This window comes from Oncorhynchus keta, unplaced genomic scaffold (assembly GCF_023373465.1).
Source record: "Oncorhynchus keta strain PuntledgeMale-10-30-2019 unplaced genomic scaffold, Oket_V2 Un_scaffold_3208_pilon_pilon, whole genome shotgun sequence".
In the NCBI taxonomy this organism is placed as follows: Eukaryota; Metazoa; Chordata; class Actinopteri; order Salmoniformes; family Salmonidae; genus Oncorhynchus; species Oncorhynchus keta.
This window is the reverse complement of record NW_026290915.1, coordinates 657,653-675,711: the sequence shown is the minus strand read 5'-3', so window position 1 is coordinate 675,711 and position 18,059 is coordinate 657,653. Positions and strand designations below refer to the sequence as shown.

At 41.3% G+C, this 18,059-nt stretch overlaps 1 protein-coding gene across 6 annotated transcripts; it reads left to right on the top strand.

The window, feature by feature from the left end:
• Positions 1-6,073: 6,073 nt before the first annotated feature.
• On the top strand, positions 6,074-16,252 carry cpeb1b (cytoplasmic polyadenylation element binding protein 1b). 6 transcript variants are annotated; one of them, XM_052515839.1, is made up of 12 exons: positions 6,074-6,214; positions 6,550-6,670; positions 8,879-9,109; positions 10,636-10,868; positions 11,119-11,383; positions 11,472-11,585; positions 11,747-11,851; positions 12,270-12,406; positions 13,149-13,347; positions 13,802-13,896; positions 14,339-14,419; positions 14,646-16,252. In XM_052515839.1, the coding sequence occupies exons 1-12, from the start codon at positions 6,200-6,202 to the stop codon at positions 14,754-14,756; spliced, it is 1,707 nt and encodes a 568-aa protein (XP_052371799.1). In that variant the 5' UTR covers positions 6,074-6,199; the 3' UTR covers positions 14,757-16,252. The 6 variants fall into 6 exon arrangements, with proteins under 6 accessions (XP_052371799.1, XP_052371797.1, XP_052371798.1 ...); XM_052515837.1 differs by having other exon boundaries at positions 6,550-6,721; XM_052515838.1 differs by lacking the exon at positions 6,074-6,214 and adding an exon at positions 6,281-6,427.
• Positions 16,253-18,059: the final 1,807 nt, after the last annotated feature.

The window sequence follows — 18,059 nt, the reverse complement described above, 5'->3', positions numbered from 1 at the left end:
TTGTTGAATACTCCTTTCTGACTGTCTTGAAGGGCCTTCTAGAGTGTGAATTATTTCTCATAATAATGCACAGTATATTAGCATGGTATAAGTCAATGACTATAGTATATTTTTTACATGTTCTATGTTTGAGCTGCTTTTAAAAGCAAAAGTGAAATTGAAAACATGACTAGCATTGTTGAAATTGATTTTCATAATAGCAAGCTAGGACTGATGGATTGGTTAGCTAGAGAACAGATGTAGCTATCTAGTAAACTTGCTAGCTAATTCACTGGATGTTGAACACATTTCTACCTGCAAATGAACATACTACACAAAATAATGTCACTATCATTTTATTTGCCTAGCAACACCTTGTACAACTTCAGAACTTGGCCCCTAGTTGTGTCCTGACCATAGTAGACCGTATCTAATGCACTAGTTTACCGAACAGAACTAAAGAAGTATCCTAGTCCTAATCGCAGGTTCAGGTACATAGGCCGGGTAGTATGAAACAGATCTGGTTTGGAGCTACATCTTGACCAGTTAAGTGAGAGATAATCAACGAGGGTCTCTGTGCGTTCTCTGGAAAATAATGCATCTCCATGGAAACTTAGTTCCATTTCGCTTGCGCAGTCGTGGAACACACCTTCCGCGTCGCTTTACATTTTCCATAGAATGAATAGTCAGTCCCTCGTTGATTATCCTTTACTTATTAACTGGACGAGGATACTTCTTTAGTTCTGTAAAATATTGCATTAGATACGGTTTATTATGGTCAAAACATACCTATGGGCCAAATTGTAGGCTACAAGGTGTTGCTACAGGCTAATAAAACGATAGTGACATTATTTAATTACAAAAAAGTAGCTTTACAATATCAATTTAAAATGGATATAAATTATACATAATTTAGTTTAAATAATTATATGTGGACATTTACGTTTTTTGACTGTGCTAGAAATACGACATGTTTCATTGCATATCAACTGACCTAAAAAGGAACGTCGCATTAATTTCATGCCAGGGGTCACATGGTGACTGAAGTGCAAGTGAGCAAATGTTGCCGTACTTACATTTAAAACGTATCAAATTACAATGAGGGACCAATTGGGGGTTACGTGCCTTGCTAAGAGAACATTGATATATTTTCTTTAGTCAGTTCAGGGATTCGAACCAGCGACCATTCGGTTACGGGCTCAACGCTCTTAACCGCTAGGCTACCTATCACATTCATGTACAACAGTGTCGTCTACTAATTTATTTCAGCACATTCCTATAGGTTGCAACTGTTTCATTCCAGCATTCACGCGTGAAACGCCAGTCAAATGCTGTGTTCATAACCAAGTGGGAAGGTGGTAATTTCCCGTTGTGAAGTAGTAAATACTAGTTGGCCGCATTCATGTGCTTTGAAGTCGTTGAGATACGCCGATTGGCTAATGGCAAACAAGCTGCGTCAACCATAAACAACAATTACAGCTATCATGCTCGTAAACAAATTATATTGTTTAAAAAACATATGAATAGATAGCTTTTAATAAACAATGTGTTGTTGTTGCATTTAACTGCTGAAAATGCTGTTATCTAGGTAATTTCCTTAGTAGGTGACGTCAGATATCAGATAATTTGGCCTTCATGGATGATAGATGAGTGACCCACTAATAATTCAAAATTCAAGTGGATTTTTTCCAGTCGTATGCAAAGAATGGACAAAGCCATCGATCACGTGACACCATTCATCCTGCGAACACTCGATAGTGCATTGAAGCCAAATGAAGTTGGTTAAAATGGAGTCTCATGGAGTCAAAAGCCGCGTTCAAAATAACTGGGAACTCGGAAATATACGATGTCAAATCATGGCGTCAGTGATCTTCAGGTCGGAAAGTCTGAGCTCTGGAAAGAAGCAGGATTCCAGAGTTGGATTCCCGAATTGGATGACCCTTCAAATAGATTTTTCCCAGCCGGAGCTCGATTTCCCAACTGGGATTGCAAGAACTGGGAGCTCTTTAAATTTGAGGTGTCCAAATACCTTAGAAAATATGGTAGTAATCTTGCTAAGACCAGAAGAGCTGAGGAGGAAAAGGTGATCATTAAGATAACTTCCCTTTCTCAGAGATCCCCAGCCGGCCTCTCGGGGGACTAGAAGATGGAACTAATTGAGTTACAAAATAAACTGGATAATATATATAGATTAAAAGCAGAAGGAGCCTTTATTAGATCTAGGAAAAAATGAATTGAGGAGGGAGAACAGAATTCATCCTATTTCTTCAGACTTGAGAAATTTCACTCTAAAAATAACACAATCCATAAATTAAACATTGATGGTGTTATTACAGATGACCAAAAATGAATCGCTAAATACTGTAGCAATTTTTACAGAAAATTGTATAGCTCTACGTACTGTCAGGAATCCACAGATGTGTTTTTTTAACTCACCGAATAATGTTCACTCTATCAGTGATTTAGAATCTAAACAGTGTGATGAACCCATCAAAATTGAAGAGATTTGAGTCTATCAAACATCTAAAGAACAATGAATCACCAGGTGTTGATGGAATTACATCAGAATTGTACAAATTATTTTCTGAACAAGTACCTCCCTTCCTATTTGGTCTTTTTTAGAGAGTATTAAAAACAATGTTCTCCCTCCTACAACGAGTCAGGGGTTAATAACACTGATACCTAAGCCTAAAAAAAGAAGTACTGCTCATCGATAACTGGCATCCAATTTGTCTTCTTAATAATGACTATAAGATATTAGCCTTACTACTTGCAAAAATAATTAAAGAAGTCCTGGATGCAATCATTGATGAAACACAGTCTGGCTTCATGAGGAACAGACATATTTCTAACAATGTCAGACTAGTATTAGACATACTTGAATACTCAGACCTAATAACTGAGGATAGCTTCATATTATTTTTTATATTTTTATAAAGCATTTGACACAGTAGAGGATCAGTTTCTCTTCCACTCCCTTGAGAGACTTGGCTTTGGGGATTTTTTCTGTAAGACTATTAAGACTCTCTATGCAAATGGTAACAGCTCTATCAAATTGAAATATGGCACCTCACCTAGATTTGAGTTAAAGAGAGGAATTAGGCAAGGTTGGATCTCCCCATACCTGTTTTTATTAATCACCCAACTTCTTGCAAATTCATTAAATAATAGTCCTGTACAAGGTATTTCCATAGCTGGTAAAGAAATGATTATAAGCCAGCTGGCTGATGATACTACACTTTTTCTGAAAGACGCTAACCAAATTCCCATATCGATCAATGTGATACAATCCTTTTCCAAAGCGTCTGGTCTATATCTCAACATTAATAAATGTGAACTCATAGCTGTCAAAGATTGTGTGACACCTTCATATTATGTTATTCCAGTAAAAGAAGAACTTACATATTTAGGCATAACCATTACAAAGGATCAAAAGTCTAGAGGCTTACTAAATTTGAACCCTCTTATTAAAAATACCCAGAAAAAGCTAAATCAATTACTGCAGAGGGACTTATCTTTAAAAGGTAGAGTCCTAATAACCAAGGCTGAAGGTATCTCTAGACTAACATATGGCGCTCTATCTTTATATCTTGACAGTAAAATAAGCAAGGAGATGCTTTTCAACTTTCTGTGGAGAAACCGTACCCATTACATTAGGAAAACTGTTTTAATGTACACTTATGAGAATGGTGGGCTGAATTTTCTGGACTTTACTACTTTAAATAATACTTTTAAGATCAATTGGATAAAACAATTCTTAAGAAGACCCACTTCTATCTGGAATTTTATTCCTCATCATGTCTTCTCTACTTTTGGTGACCTTAACTTCACGTTGTTTTGCAATTATAATATTGACAACATTTCAGTGAAACTTTCTGCTTTTCATCGGCAGGTTTCTTGTCATGGTCCTTAATTTATAAACATTTTTCTCCAAACAGATATTATATATGGAATAATCGGAATATATTGTATAAAAATACTTCTTTGTATTTAGAATATTGGAAATAATATCCTATTGGTGAGCCAACTGGTAAATGCAGAGGGTCTTTTACTCAGTTATAAGGAATTCTTATCACTTTACAAGGTCCCTGTAACACCTAAAGATTTTGCAATTGTTTTAGATGCCATTCCCTCAGGTGTTGCTCTGTTATTCAGGAACATGTCAAGACCCTCAGAGCCTACCTTCTATTGACCCTGTTGTCTCATCAGTAGGAAAGATTTGTTTCTCTTTTGGTCCATTCAACAATAGATCGATACGAACCTTGTTTCAGCAGGATGTTGTATACCTTATGTCATGCCTTATTGGAATGGATTTATTGATAATATCGGTTGGAAAAAAGTTTGGATGTTGCCACACACATACCTACTTGTTAACAAAATTAAGGAAGTTTCCTTTGAAATGATTCATAAATATTATCCTGCCAACCACTATATGAAGAAGTTTAAGGAAAACATCAACTCAAATTGTTCCTTTTGTAATGACCACCCAGAAACAGTGTTGCATCTTTTTTGGGCATTTTATTAATGTAAGAAAACTGTGGCAAGACGTCAGTAGATTTATAATTGAACACATTTATGAAGATTTTACACTATTGTGGAGAGATGTACTGCTTGGATTCTTTACATACGATAGAAATAAGCTGAAACATTTTTATGTAATTCATTTCATTATTCTTTTGGCCAAATTTCATATACACAAATGTACATTTACAAACAAAAAAACACATTTTCTTACCCTACAAAAATAAATGTAACTGTATTTTAAGACAGTTAAATACTCTACTAACAAAAAAGCTGTTAGAATTGCAAGTGTATGTATGTCCCTTAAGGTCCTTGTGTAATTGTAATGTGATATTGTACCCCCTAGCTCGATTGTCCATTGTATATAATCTATATATACTTGTGTTCCCTCATGTACTTTCTGTATTGATTTGTTGTTAATTTAAAAAATAAGAAAAAAAAGCTCAATTTCCCAATTCCGAGTTCCCAGTTGTTTTGAACGCGGAAATAACATGCGCAGTTTGGAAGGAAGTGACGTTTACAGGCTAGCTCAGTGCTGCCCCCTCTCATTGACGAACTCAAATTGAAGACAACCGGGGTACTGCAGGCTGCCCAGGGGTGAAAGTAGATTACATTTATTCCCAGTACGGGACCTCATGGGTGCACACTCTGCGAGTGCAACACATATTTGCATGGGCCTAATCATATAATTATATTAATTCATTATCATCGATATGGGCCAAGTCGTAAAGATTTGTCATTTAACTTCTAAAATGTGCTATTTTTTTATTGTGGCATAAACACAACCAGGCATTATGTTTTCATCTGATTATCAATAACTTCAAAGGCCTCCTTTACTAGGCTACCTCCACACGTTCATCCACTCGCAACATATTTCCAGCCTCCAAACTGTGGTGAATAGAACGAGACATATTTGACACAAAACAACATAAAGGGTAAGGATATTTGGCGATTGTCATTAGGACAGAATTTATGTGTCCACAGTTGTCTCCGCAAGTCTCGATGTCGGCCACTCTTCTCTGCCTTGGCAAAATGGCAGTCTTCTCATCGAACCACATCGCATTTTGGTGTGTAGGCTATACCACCCGTTTTAAAATCCAATTCGCTAATTTGTCATGCCTCTGACATGCGCTAATGATACATAATAGTGTAGTAGCCTACAGTTTATTGTGGTAGGCTCGTGTTTTACCGGAACGGTGTACCCCCACTATTTATTTTGCTGGGGTCGCCTTACATGACCTTACACCTGATGCTGCCATTAGCAACTATATTATCCTTATAACGCTTCTTGTATGTGATATTTTTAAAATACTCGGTTCAAGGACATACATCTGATGTATTCGAAGCAATTTTTGGCACCATGACTGTCTTTGAAAAAACTGTTTATTTACACGAAGATTGACATTTTTCCATTCACTTATAATGGGGATCCTGTTTTCTGCGAACAATTGCATGAGGTACACCGGTTTCAATGCGAGGGGGGCAGTGTACTCGCCTGGCCATATGCGGTAAATACCATCTTCCCACATGGTTATGAACGCAGGGAAAGTACTTGGCAATGGTACCGCCCAAATCACCTGATTGGATAGGCATACGTGTTCCTAATCAATGTGGATAATTGTCTACCGACTACATTCATAAGTATGTCCTCGACTTGAGTGGTGGTTGTTTGAAACATTTCTGTTATATATTTCCTACCATGGCGTTTTCATTGGTAAGAAAAACACCAACGAGTAGTTGTATTTTCGCTCAATGTTTTTGTCTTTCAACAGTAGCACATGAAAAGCATATAGGCCTAGGCTACAATTAAAAGTAGTCTGCTTCTGCTAGCCTAATAGGTTTAGGCCTAAATCTGTGTAAAATGGACAAAAAGACAATATCGAGACTTTTTGGCCTGAAAATAAACCTAGAATATGTATTATCCAGGGTGATTGATGTAGCTTACGAAGCCATATATTTTAACTTCAAATGTTAACATGTTTAAATGTTAACAAACATTACTTGAATGACATCAAACGGATATTTTAACAAGTTTGTTCTCATTTCTAGAGAGACGAACTTCGACCCCATGACAATTGGGCACCAGAATCTGCGGCCTTGTCCACTTGCAGTAACGCGGACATATATCGTAGAATGAACACCATGCTGGGCAACTCTCTGGATTTTACTGGTGTGTGCACCACATCCGGCACCAAGGGAAAGCTAGATATGCTCCTGACCGGTAAACTTTCTCGCTGCACGTGCACTTTGGAATGACACATCGTTATGCTTGTACTCAATGGCTGTAAAGGGGAAACTATATACTAAACATACAATTTCCCCTTTTTAATGTTTTTTTGTAGTCTACACCACAGCCCTGTCATAATAGTGGGAACAGCTGATTCATGCTGCATCGTCTGCAGCATTGCAGCACTTGTAGGCTAAGCTTTCCAGAGCTTGAGGTCTTTGCCAAGACTCTCAGCCACTGCAATTCTACTCTGTATTTAACCTGATATATTTCTTTTAAAATCAGTCATGCACTAGACCACCCAGCTTGGCCACTTTGTAGTTTCTAATGAATAGTTTCTAATGAATTGCATTATAACTTGTAACATTGTTATATTCAAACTTCTTAATATAAGGAAAATGCCAAAATGCACCCTGGTCTCAGAGCATTTTTTGTTCTGTGTAAATCCGAGAGACTTTTTAGTATATTACTTTTCAGCATCACCACTTTTGGATGATATATTATGAGTTATGTTAAAGAATGATCCAAAATAGATTATTTTAGGGTTAGTGAAAGGGTTAGCTAACATGCTAAGTAGTTGCAAAGTAATAAGTAGTTGAAGCAAAATGCTAAAGTTGTCAGTGAGATTCAAACTCACAACCTTTGAGTTGCTAGTGTAACGGATGTGAAACGGCTAGCTTAGTTAGCGGTGTGCGCTAAATAGCGTTTCAATCGGTTACATCACTTGCTCTGAGACCTTGAAGTAGTAATTCCCCTTGCTCTGCAAGGGCCGCGGCTTTTGTGGAGCGATGGGTAACGATCCTTCGAGGGTGACAGTTGTCGTTGTGTGCAGAAGGTCCCTGGTTCGCGCCCGGGTATGGGCGAGGGGACGGTTTAAAATTATACTGTTACACTAGACATTCATGTTAAAATCCCACCCTGATCAACCACCTTAAATTGGATCAGTTTTATGTAACTACCAAACGTTACACAATATTCTTTGCAATCAGTATTTACATTTACTATGATATGTCTAGTCTGAGACCAGGCTGCAAAACGTCTTACACTTTTATTTGTATGGCTTCAACTCAGTTGGCACCAATGGTTTTTGACAAACTTGTCATGCCTTATTATGAACCTTCCATACAGCTGTGTAACCAGACTTGGTGCATATTTTACTTTTATCATAGGCTAGTATGATTGTAAATCGCTATGTTTCAGCATAAAAAATGATGATTATGACTCACATTTTTACAAAGGTTACAACAATCAATCCCTCCTTGAGATTGGGTGTAAATGATGCATTGTAAATCTGGCAATATTAATCCAGCTAGAAACAAAGCTTCAATGATGGCATATCCTCCTCCACCCAACCACCACCCCTCTCCTCTGCCCAGCCTTGAGTTGCTGAATCAGGACTGTAGATAGCAGTTGGATGCTGTCCAGCCCTGAAGTGCAATGGGGCAAGCTGGCAGTGCAAATCACTCTGTCCTCCTACTTCTGATCAGTCAGCTGCTGCGACTATAGCTTCTGTGTGTCTGTGACACTGGCAAATCTGGGAGGGTGAGCCAGCCAGCTCAATACACCAGGGATTTCTGCTCTCAGTGCCCCCTCCTACCCTGCAGCTAGAACACTACCACGCCCCTCTCTGCCGGTCCCCCACCTTCTCTGCTCATGACTCTCTCCCTCTGTCTGCTGCATCTCTCTCTGCCAGCTCACTCAGGAAACTAGGCTAGAGCCACTGTTAGCAGCAGCGGCTGGCTGCCACCTCCATCGCTGACAGACGCTGTGCCGGGGGAGTCTGAGAATATCTCCAACAGGAATTTTTCATTACCCAGTTAGAGGAAACGGAAGGGGGGGTGGTGGGTGAGCTGATGTCATTAGCAGGGGGGTGCGAGTGAATCAGCAGTCCGGTCACATGCTAAGTCGGTCAGTGATTCAGATGGAAATGCATGGCAGTTGCAACGGGCACAGTCGCAGCAGGTTCACCTGATCAACATGCAGGGAAGGGTTGCTACAGTCTGACTTCATTTCTATCAGTAAGATTATGTTTTTGGGAAAGCGAAGCCATTTCACTCGACACCCCCTCCCTTCTCATGTCCTCTTCCCTCGGGCAGATGCAGGGTGCTTAACTGTTTATTAGCTCATCTCTCGCTCCTCGTTCGTCCACAGACCTGCAGGAATCGGAGCTGGCTGCAGTGGGCAGCAGGATGCTCTTCCCCAGTAGCAGTGTCAGTGGAAGCGCTCTCCACGAGGGCTCCTCCAGAGGCCTGCCAGACGTCAACGACCTGGGCCTGGGCCTCCAGTCCCTTAGCCTGTCCGGCTGGGAGCGCCCCTGGAGCAGCCATGACACGGACACACACACCACTGCCGCTTCCCAAGCCCACACCAGCTCTACCTCCAGTGAGTACTGGAATACTTCCTTTGTATTGAATATTCAAATATACTGTTGACAAAGTGTACATTTAAGTAAAGACTGTAAGTACATTAACATAAAGTCTTTGGCTGTCCTGTTAGTCTACTGTACGACCTGTTCCAATGTACTGGGAAAAGACTGCTAGTTGCTAGTCTGCTACTTCATATTGGATTTAATGAATGCTATAGCCTAGTTGGGTTTTGTGTGGCGTTGTGTCAATGTAACTTGCTATGGCTTTGAGATGATATGCTGCATTATCAGTAATCACTTCTGTTCAGGTGTTGTCATTGGAGGTTTCTCTTGGGTTTGGTCTGTTGTATTTTAGTGATACTGAGCTATTATCCCTAATTTAGATCTTTCATCAGGCTGTTGCAGAGAATGATGAGGCAGTTTGTCCGTTGTCTGTGAACCTGCTATTTATATCCCCAGACAGGGTGAACTTAAATTTAACTTGTTTTTCAGATTCAGTAGTGTCCCTAATTAATTGACTTAAATTCAGCATTTTCCCCTCAGGATGAGGTTGAATATACCTCCCTCAAACACCTTGTACATAATTATTTGTTTTGTGGATTATCTCATTCCATGTTTTAACTTAATGACATTACCCTGCCTTCACTCAGTGTTGCTTCCCATCTCACTTTGTACTGACCCAGTTCTTGTGATGAGATTGCGTCACAACATATCCATACAATCCCAGACACAAACTTGTTAACAGCACTGCCCTGAATGGGGCTTCTAAAGTGGGCCAGTACAGTCAGATTCCCTTGGTGCCTCGATGCTCAGCCCACTGGGACAGCTACAGACCCACAGTAAATATTTGGTGTGGTTGTCAGCTGATCCAGTCTGTTGTCAGATCAGCCCAATAATCGGGGTTTGCCTAGCTCCTTTACAACCAATGCAGTTTTAATGCTGTAGCATGGTAACCATACTACTTGTACGTTACACCTATAGTTTCATTATGGAATGTTGCATAGCAACTACAGCAAGATGTTAGTGTTTTAACCTTGTTCTCTGGTTTTTGCCTTATGGTGTATTATCTCTCCTTTCAACGTCTTGGTACCACGAGTTCAATGGAAACGATTTAGTCATGCATTTTAAAATGGCTGTGTTTGGCTAATCAGCTGAAGTGCTGAGCGTCTAGTCATAGTCTAAGAAACTGGCAGTGTGGCAGAACTCTAATCTAGAATAGACAATGCTAAGGCCTGATGGTTTATCAGTCACAATTACTCACTTGTAAGCATCCATTTTGTAACTAGTAGATAAAAATGGGCTCCCAGATCATTTTCCTGTTTTTTGACAGTGGATTCCCTATACATTACAAATGGGTCACATAGTTATGTTCATCTGATATGATATTTATCTGCTGGTTTTTATGCTCTCTAATCTGGTAGCTGTGGACTGAAATTGATTAACGGGCAGGAAAGTGATAGTGCTGGTTGAATAGCCTTATCTCAGCTTCAGCCTCTGATGCTGCTAGTTGTAAGATCTGATTAAAACTCTGGTATGGTCTCAGTGCTGGACATGCTGGGCAGTCCCCTGGGCCAGATCCTGGGCAAGCCCCTTGGCTATAACCCCCCCAGTGAGCCCATGGGCACGGCAGCTGACTTCCTGGAGAAGTTCCCCGGCATGGCTCGCATGACCAGCCGCCTGGACTCACGCTGCTTCCTAGACTCGCGCTCCAGCAGCCCTGTAGACTCTGAAACCAGCGGCTTCAGCTCCGGCTCAGACCACCTCTCGGACCTGCTCGTAAGTATCTGTGTACTTGGGGGGGGGAGGTGTGTGTTTGTAAACTTGAAGTGCTTTTTGAATTGATGTATGTAACTGTAAATTACATTCCACTCAAATTATTGTCATGGTTGAGTTTTCATGTTATTTTTAGGGTCACACTTTTAGTTTGTTGATCAAGGTCATGTCATATTTTGTTTTGCTTTAGTTTATGGCGATTTTCTGACCTTTCTGATGATCTGAAGGAATATCTCTAACCCCCCCCAACCAGTCCTCCCTGAGGATCTCTCCCCCCCTACCTTTCCTCATGTCCAACATGCAGAAGGACTCCATGAGGCTGAGCTCTCTGGGCTCCAGGCTGGACTACCAGGACCACGGCTCCCCTCTCACCCCACCGCCCAGCGCCACCAGCTCTGCCACGGCCCTGTCCCGCCGCTGGCCTGGGGCCTCAATATGGCCCAGCCTTGACCTGCTGGAGACACCTGACGACCCCTTCAGCATCGAGAGGGAGGCCCGTCTGCACAGGCAGGCAGCCGGTATGGGATGATGCTAACACGCTCAGCTTTCTTTTGAATCTACACATTCTACTGCTGTTAACCAGCTCAGTCTCGACTTTCCCTTCAGCTGTAAATGAAGCCACATTCACCTGGAGTGGACAACTTCCTCCCCGCAACAACAAGAACCCTCTGTACTCATACAAGGTCTTCCTGGGAGGAGTACCCTGGGATATCACTGAAGGTACAGCTGCTTCACTGTTTCCATGGCATTAAATTGGCTCTTATTTTAGTAGACGCAAACCTGGAGAGTTCAACAATGTTGAATATAATTGGTTCACAGCACACTGTTTCTGTTTAACTGACTTATTACTGGTCTTTGACTGCTGACCCTTTTCTCTCCAGCTGGTCTGATCAACACGTTCAGTGGCTACGGCCCTCTGAGTGTGGAGTGGCCCGGTAAGGATGGCAAGCATCCTCGTTGCCCTCCCAAAGGTAATATGCCCAAAGGTAATGACAGGCTGGTAGGATATTTACTCTTATGGTTCTAAGGTGGCACAGTGGTGGGCATTGGGCACGCAGTGGGATGGTGAGTTTAGACACAAGTGTACTTGGTCATTCAATGGTTCCCACCATCCCTATCGCACACAAACATGTGTGATTTGTTCAAGAAGTGGAATATTCTGGGTTTCTTGGTCTACCATGTTGACAGAGTTTGAGAATACTGCTCACCTTGCTGTCTTCAGAATGGAGGTCTGAGTGGATCGTATCACTTGAGGACTCACTAACAATTCAGAATAAACAATGAGCAACACTTATTGGATTGTCTTTGTTCACATACACCATACTAGTTCTCTTGACCCCTAATAGACTAGTAAACTCCGTGTCAGTTCGCCTGGTGTTGACGCTCTGCTGTGCTCTGCTGTAGGCTACGTCTACCTTGTGTTTGAGAACGAGAAGTCTGTTCGTGCGCTGCTCCAGGCCTGCACCCAGGACCTGCTCCACCCTGAGGAGAACGGAGAATACTACTTCAAGATGTCCAGCCGCAGGATGCGCTGCAAGGATGTGAGTGGGGGTGCTTGTGTGTCCTAGTGACCGCAGCCTGGGGTTTTTGACAAACTGCTGTGTTTAAATTCTCTACCCTTTTCTCGAGTCTGAGCCTCAATAAAACATCATGTAAAAAATCCCAATCAAAATGTGTCGTAAACTAGAGATCTGCCAACTTCTGTCTGTAGTGTCTGAACAATTTGAGCCTCTCTCGAACATGTACACCCACAAGCCTCAAGATTTATCTGAAGGTACCTAGAAATTTAAAAATGTTAGTATATATGGAAATAGTTCAGTTCCTAAAATGAGGTTAAATGCATGTAAAAAATAGCTCTACAGAACTCTTTAGAATAAACTTCCTTTTTTGGGGGGGGGGGTGAGAGTCTGTCCCACGTAGTGGATCTGTTATTCAATGCATTTCTATTGACTAATGGCAGGAATGCTTCATCAAATAATTTGTATTAATAGTTTTAATACTTCAGGGAGTCTTAAATCAAATGTCATACCATGGATAATTTAGCCAATCATAAAAAAATCCATGTTTGCTTAGATGAGCCAGTTCAGGGCTGCAACAAAATGAGACCTCTGGGGTGGCCCTGTAGAGGTTCTGAAAACCACTGGTTTAGTGGAAAGAGCTTGGAGGTAAATATTTAATGTTAACAGGGTATCCACAAACGTTTAACATCTGAAATGTTAAGGAGAAACCCTGCTAGACTATTGCGACACCCCTTGACACTCTTCCTCCTCTCTGATCTCACAGGTGCAGGTGATCCCCTGGGTGATCTCTGACAGTAACTATGTGCGCTGCCCCTCCCAGCGCCTGGACCCCAGCAAGACTGTGTTTGTGGGTGCTTTGCACGGCATGCTCAACGCAGAGGCCCTGGCCAGCATCATGAATGACCTGTTCGGCGGAGTGATGTACGCTGGGATTGACACGGACAAGCACAAGTACCCGATAGGTGAGATACTACCGTTGAAAGACTGGCGGTGACTTGCCATGACGGTAGGATTATATTGGTTCATGTAGCTCTATTGTGAATGTCTATGGGGTGTTCTGTAACTGTCTGAAATGCAGCAGTCATTAAGAGTAATGTATGTTGACAGGTACTGCCTCTGCCATTGCTTGCCATTAGAGCATTTTGTGATAACTGGAGGTAAAGAGTTTAAGACGTAGCCTCTTTCTGTCTGGGTTTGACCTGCATTGTAGGCTGGCTGGGTGCTCTAGGCTGGCTGGGTGCTCTAGGCTGGCTGGGTGCTCTAGGCTGGCTGGGTGCTCTAGGCTGGCTGGGTGCTCTAGGCTGGCTGGGTGCTCTAGGCTGGCTGGGTGCTCTAGGCTGGCTGGGTGCTCTAGGCTGGCTGGGTGCTGTAGAGGGTGTAATGGTATCAATCCTTCCTTAATCTCATGATGTACAGGTTCTGGGCGCGTCACCTTCAACAACCAGCGCAGTTACCTGAAGGCTGTGTGTGCAGCGTTTGTAGAGATCAAAACCCCCAAGTTTACAAAGAAGGTAAGAGCCATCTGGTTTTAAACACGTAACCAGCATTGACTGCTTTCAACTATCGTGAACAAAAAATATAAATGCAACAATTTCAAAGATTTGACTGAGTTACAGTTCATATGAGGCCCTAATCTATGAATTTCACATGACTGGAAATACAGATGAGTCTGTTGGTCAGACACCTATAAAAAATGGGCCTCATCTCCACCATATATTTGTGTTGAAAGATTATCTTTGTGAAGGAGAAATGCTCACTAACAGGGATGTAAACACGTGGGCAAAATAAGAATCTTTTTGTGCGTATGGAAAACACCTGACCTTTATTTCAGCTCATGAAACATGGGACCAACACGTTACATGTGTTTATATTTAAGTGTTATGGCATATTATCACTGAAGGGTAAGTCTGCCTTTCTCTCAATGGTCTGAATATAAGCACTGATGTCCCTCAGGTTCAGATTGACCCCTACCTGGAGGACTCCATGTGCCAGGTGTGCAGTCGCCAACCCGGGCCGTTCTTCTGCAGGGACCAGGTGTGTTATGACATTGGGTTGATGTGAAGCTAGGATTACAACTATATCTGGTCTAATCAGGTTCAAGTATGCATCTATCCACTAAGGCCTCCTACTAAGCCTTTATTCAAGAAGCATACATTTGTGTAAATAAAGTTTTATGTTATTAATGTTTTGGCACATCAATGGTACACATGTATGTTCACCACAGTGCACACAGTAAGCTCACTACATGTGTTCTCCTCAGGCCTGCTTTAAGTACTACTGTCGCTCCTGCTGGCACTGGCAGCACTCCATGGACCTTCTGAGCAACCACCGGCCCCTGATGCGTAACCAGAAGAACAGGGAGTCCAGCTAGAGAAGAGGAGTCAGCGAGGGGGCGGAGAACCCCACACCTCACGGGTGAGGACACACAGCGGGCGTCCGCAGAGCACGAGTGTCCAGCTGCCCCCGACACCAGGGGCACCATGGCACTCCCACCAGGACTGGGGGAGAAACACTGTAGAGAAGTCTACTGCTGCACTTGCTACTTTTTGCTGTTTACTTGTTCACGTTGGCACTATGCACAGTGACCTTGTTGGGATAGTCAGGGGCCCTTCCTTATGCAGTTTCCCTGACTTGTGGCCAGACGAGGATGTTTCAGGCCAGGGTTCAGAACTAGATGAAAATGCCTTGATTTTTTTTTTTCTTATCCTTAAGTTTTTTTGATTTAGTTTTACATGCGTTGCATATTGAGAGCATGCACGTCTCATTGCCTTTCGTTGGTAGATACCATACAGTGCCTTCAAATAGTTCCACCCCTTCCCCCCCACCCCCAGTTGGCTTACTGTTTTTCCTGTGCAAGCCAGCTGGTGTTTTTTACTTTGGAAGATGAGTTGGGCTTCATTTAACCAGTCGCATTTCAGACATTTTTACGCAGTTTTTTACTAATTTGTACACAAACGGTTTTAAGTCATGACAAGGAAATTTGGAACCGAATTCTACCTGGCGGCTTTTTAATTTTTTTTCCTCACCCTGAAGTATTAGTCTGGGGCTGGTCGTAGATTTGTTCTCCCTACGATGTTCTACTGCAGGGGTAGGCAACCCTGTTCCTGGAGTGTCGCAAGGTCTGCAGGGTTTTGTTCCAACTAGGCACCACACCTGACCAATTGATCTGTTCAATGATTTCCTACATTCAACACACCTGGTCTTCCAGGTTGGTTAAAATATATAACATGTAGTGTCTGTGGCACTCCAGGAACCAGGGTTGCCTTACCCCTGTTCTACTGAATGGGCACAGATTACGGTGTTGAAGCATTACTTTTCTTGTAATTGTTGGGCAAGTTCATAAAGCCCAAAGGTACTGGACACTGCTTCAACTGGGTTTCCATGGTTTCAATCAATTGGATGGATCTTTACTGAGACGAACGGACATTGACGTTTTGATTGTAAGTTACGTAGTTTTATTGTTGCACTTTTTAATTTGCACTTTAGGAGAGGGTGGCAGTGATTTGTAATCACTGTTTTTGTACATCAACAGAGGGGCCCTGAGCCCGGATATGAACAGCTGCTTGTTTCCTGTTGAATGTAGAACTTCCACTTTGCTAAAAACGTACCAAGAGCTTGAGTAGACCTAACACAGCTTTCCCTGTGCTTTCTTACTCCATCGCCTTCCTTGTTCCTGTTGGATATATGCATATGAAGCTGTGTGCCAAAGACCAAGTGTCTTTCCCCCATCAAGTTACTCATGCTGAGCTTGTCTTAGCCCAGCTGCTTTTTAGAGTTTTGAAAGTCTACCTCACTGTGGTCTCTTTGCTGCTACTTACTGATGTGGATAATGTTCAGATTGGGCACAATAAAGGTGTTGAAGCATTACCTGTTGCTTCTGGTCTTACTTGTAAATGGAAAAAGTTGTGGTATTTCCATGAATGTGTGCATAGCTCTTGGATGATATGACTGTAGAAATAAGTAGATTTAAAGGGATGGAGTGCTTTTTTCAAGGTCTTTTTCAAGGCAATCATTTACCTCGGATCACCACCCTACAGCTGTTTCATGATGTAAGTAGATTAACAATGAGCCATTACAAGCTGAAGGAGAGCCGCACACTAGGAGCTCAGATGCAATAATTTAATAACCAAAGTTTTGACAGACAAGCGGTCTTCATCAGGTACCACAATGATTCCCTTAAGTTTAGTCTTCTCAACGTAAGCTAAATGGATGTCCGTGGTTGATTTCAGTTCATGCAAGTAGAAAAACATGACCCACCGTACTTGTAGAGAAACACCAATGCCGTAGCTAAACGGTCTCACTGCCATACAGTACACTATTTTATTGTCCTGGGTTACCTGGCTAATATGGTTGCGCGCCTAACTTCCATTCATGGGCAACGTTCGCTAGTTAACATTAGCCTTCTACATCTAGCTTCATATTGAATTTCCAATCCTCATGCAGGGGTGCAACAATTAATGAATTAATGGTAGGATCAGAATCACTGTTTATAATCATTGGCATGTACGGAGAATTAAGTAAAACCACAAGACCCATCTCATCCATGGCTAATTTAGAAAATTGTCCATTTTTAGCTAGCTAGCCACTGGAACACTTTTTTCCATTTATTAAATACATCAATTTACATTATACAAAACAGAACACAGGTATTAATGGAAAAACTAAACATACAAAAAATAAATAATAAACAATTTGCGCGATTACAATTGCACTAATCTTTTGATTAAGGAAAATGTTAATGTTTTAATAAGTTAAATTCAATCAAGAGTGTTATTTTGGGATTTTTGTAAAGATTTGGCTGCAAAAAAAAATCAATTTTCAATGGTCTTATTGCAATAGTAACATATATCCTTCATTTCAAAAACATGGGTAATGAGTAAATAAGTATTTTGCAAGGTTTTCCCAAAATTCTGACATTTACATTCAAAGAACAAGTGAGACAGATTCTCACCTTTTTCACAGAAAATGCAGATCAATAGCCACAAATGTGGATGTCATAGAATTACATGGATAGATATTAGTTAAAATTTTAAACTGACCTTAACCCTGTTTGGTATGCAATATTTGTAAGGCCTTAACCATGCATTTTTCCAGACAATGTCAGGAATAAGCATGTTCCAGACATTCTCCTCTTGGTGTAAGTTTGTTTTGTGAATGAAGATTTTCATATTTATTGCAACAAGATTTCTCAAGTAAGCCCACGCCTTCCACTGAGTTCTGGATAAACTTTGATCATTACCAAAGCTAAGATGAGTTTTCATTAGTGTAGTTGGACCACTGGGAACGGCATTGATCACAGAAATTAACTCTCTGAAAGGTATTGGAAACTCTTTCAATGTTATAAATTGTTCATATGTGAGAATATTACCCCTGTTGCAGAAACGTCAAGAACAAAGTCAATATTCCTCTCGTGCCAGCTGGGGTAGAACAATGACTTACAGTTATGTCTGAATTATTCCACAAAAGAGCTTAACTTGGGGAAAAATTGTGCGGGAAACATTTTACAGGCCATTAAAGCTTGTTGGTGAAACCTATCCAATTTAGAGGGTCATTTTTCAGGAATATAATTACATTTCAGTAAAAATTGAAGACCACCCAACCTATTAAACACATTATTTGGAATGAAATACCATATTGAATCAGTATTGATCAAACATCTTTTCCACCAGTTGAT

Bases quoted from the DNA above. Each gene is read 5' to 3' on its own strand.
- cpeb1b (XM_052515835.1), top strand. From the start codon at position 6,362: ATGGACAAAAAGACAATATCGAGACTTTTTGGCCTGAAAATAAACCTA. The intron at 11,852-12,269 runs GTAATGACAGGC...GCTCTGCTGTAG, and splicing joins CAAAGGTAATATGCCCAAAG to GCTACGTCTACCTTGTGTTT. The intron at 12,407-13,148 runs GTGAGTGGGGGT...CTGATCTCACAG, and splicing joins GCAGGATGCGCTGCAAGGAT to GTGCAGGTGATCCCCTGGGT.